We start from the raw sequence: 2,500 nt of genomic DNA, 5'->3' as shown, positions 1-2,500 counted from the left end.
AACAAAATAGATTTTTTATTAGTTACAGATATTGCACGTAGGGGGGGTGTTGGGAGGGACTATTTTGCTCACGCATGTAAAAGTAGATATAGATATAAATGAGATAGAGGTTTATTTTGCTCGGGAATGGATATATAGTTAGATACTGATATAAATTGGGCGCGAAGGTAATTTACTGTTTTTTTATATTGTATTTGGATGAGAGATGAGAGTAAGACGGTGATCATGATGATAATGATTATTTAAGTGGTGTACTTTAGGGTTTCTGAAGTTATCAATTCCGTTATCATTATTTTGTCTTATTCATTCACTTGTCCATTCATTTTTTGGGGGTGGGGATAAATTTTTAAAGCTTTATGATATATTTTTATTATTAATGAATTTACGGTAATGAAATCATAATAATGCGACTTTTCTGGTTTTGTTTCTTCGGCGGGGGGGGGGGGAGGTTAACTTTTTGTTTTGATCGATTGATGATAATGATGATGATAACAGTTATGATATTGATAACAACAATTATAACAACAACAGTTACACTGGTAATAACAGTCCTATTAATAATCATCATTACAGTGATTCTATAGAAAGGAAAAAAAACAAACAAACATACAATTAATTAAAAAAAAAATAAAAAAAAATAAATAAATAAACAGAAAATTCAAAAATACTCAACCCTGAAAAGGCAAGTACTCCCCGGCCTGCGTTTCCGCCAGCGCTGTACCGAAGAGCAACTGTACTTTCGTTTCCTCGCTACAGCTTCCTCCACCTATGCTGAACTGAAGGTGACGTGCTGTAAGAAGAGAAATAATGATGTAGTGAATGTAATAACGTAAGAAGGGAAACAGATATATCAAGTGAATAACAGCTGGAGGTTACGTGCTGTAGTGGATGAATGAATAACGTAAGAAGGGAAGTCGATAGATAAACAACGTAATTAATCAATTAATAGACATTCGTAGAATAACCTAATGAAAGAATAATCTGATAAATATATAATTAAATAATGAATTAAATAAATACATGGGTTATGAATACATGCATAAAATGATAAATAAAATTAATACATGAGTGATGAATAGATGCTGTCATGGGACAACCAAACACGCAAACAACCACAGACGAAAGAGAGGAAAATTTCAACCATCCAGAATATACATGTGTGAGTGAGCATGAGATGTCAATGCGACCAACATGAACTGCAACATGTGCACAACACACAATGACGCCTAAAAATACGACCAAAATTCATGAGCCAAGGCCAACAACCCACGACGCCCGCACACCTCTTGGAAACCTTCGAGTGTCTGTTCTGAAAGAGTAAGAGGAACTCGTATCCACGGGATATTTAAATATGGGATACTATTATGAAACTATGCAATACGATTTTGATTTTAAGTGTTAAGAGTTTTATGTTCTAATTGCTTCCGCCTAGAAAGCAAAGGAAATGACTATAATTTTCTTCAAACTTTGCTTTTGTGACCGTCATCCATCACCCCAATGTCACACTGCGCTGTTTCCCAAACCTAGAACGAGAGAACAGCAAATCAGAAGAGGATTAAGTCGTTGACCCAGATCACAGAGGTGAAGGAAGCTAAGGAGAGAAACCTTCATCTCGCAAAATTAATTGCTGAGATTTTGACGTTGATAATCAAGCAGTGAAAGTTGTTATGAAAAAAGTGTGCGTGTCACAAATCAACGAAAGCGTCACCGGTCTTTTTTGGTCTTCTTCACCCGTCAAGATGAGCTTTGCTTCTGCCACGATGTGACTGGTAAATGTCAGAAATATCTTTATCCTGGTCACAATAAAGTTTGGAGGATATATTAGCCATTGTTCTTATCTTCTAGGCGTTACCAAATGGGAAATAACAGTTGCTATCGAAGGACAAAAATCGTGTTATACAGTGTAACCTGTACTTTTTATTGTCTGCTTAATGGTGTGGTCTCTTCTTGTACATAAATAGAAACTGTTCCATAATTAAAAGCAGACCAGTGATACTCATAGTCAGATATTACACACCTCATTGGCATAGTGGGGTTCAGCATGTGTGGTACCAGGTAATTACCGTCCCTACCCGCATGGGTATTAAACACGTGTTTTCAGGGTATTTTGTTATATTCGAGGAGAAGCGATTTTCCCCAGTGGCGAGAGAATACCCTGTAGCACCCCTGTACAGACCGTGTTGGCAAGATGAAAATACATTGCATGTTCATCTGTATTGAGTCATCTCAGTTCCATTTAAAGTAACATATTGAGATAGCATTGATTAGGATAAGCCAGATTTGCGGAGCAGATGCTTCGCCGGGCTTATATGCATTGTATCGAGCCCGCTTGTGACAGCTAGAGCCGACTCGTGAGAGAGACTCGACCTGAGCTTGGTCCTTACCCACCGTGGTGCCCAGCCACAGCAGTGATGGCCAGGCGACAGTGGAAACTCACGAGCTTGGAAGGGGCTCGATCTGCCGATATCTTTCAGGAAGAACTTGATTTTCATTTAGAATT

General features: G+C 37.8%; 1 protein-coding gene across 1 annotated transcript in view; it reads right to left on the bottom strand.

Annotated features, from left to right (window-relative positions):
* Positions 1 to 2,500, bottom strand: part of LOC122255347 (reelin) — a 72,566-nt gene that overhangs the window by 57,878 nt on the left and 12,188 nt on the right. Inside the window, exon 6 of the mRNA XM_086542912.1 lies at positions 674 to 790. Coding sequence (XP_086399038.1) covers positions 674 to 790 — 117 coding nt within the window. The remainder of the gene's footprint in view (positions 1 to 673; positions 791 to 2,500) is intronic.

This window comes from Penaeus japonicus, unplaced genomic scaffold, assembly GCF_977035675.1.
Source record: "Penaeus japonicus unplaced genomic scaffold, GWHDUDI00000001_assembly GWHDUDI00000013, whole genome shotgun sequence".
NCBI classification, from domain to species: Eukaryota; Metazoa; Arthropoda; class Malacostraca; order Decapoda; family Penaeidae; genus Penaeus; species Penaeus japonicus.
The sequence above is the reverse complement of the archived record's forward strand: the minus strand, read 5'-3'. Positions and strand labels throughout refer to the sequence as shown.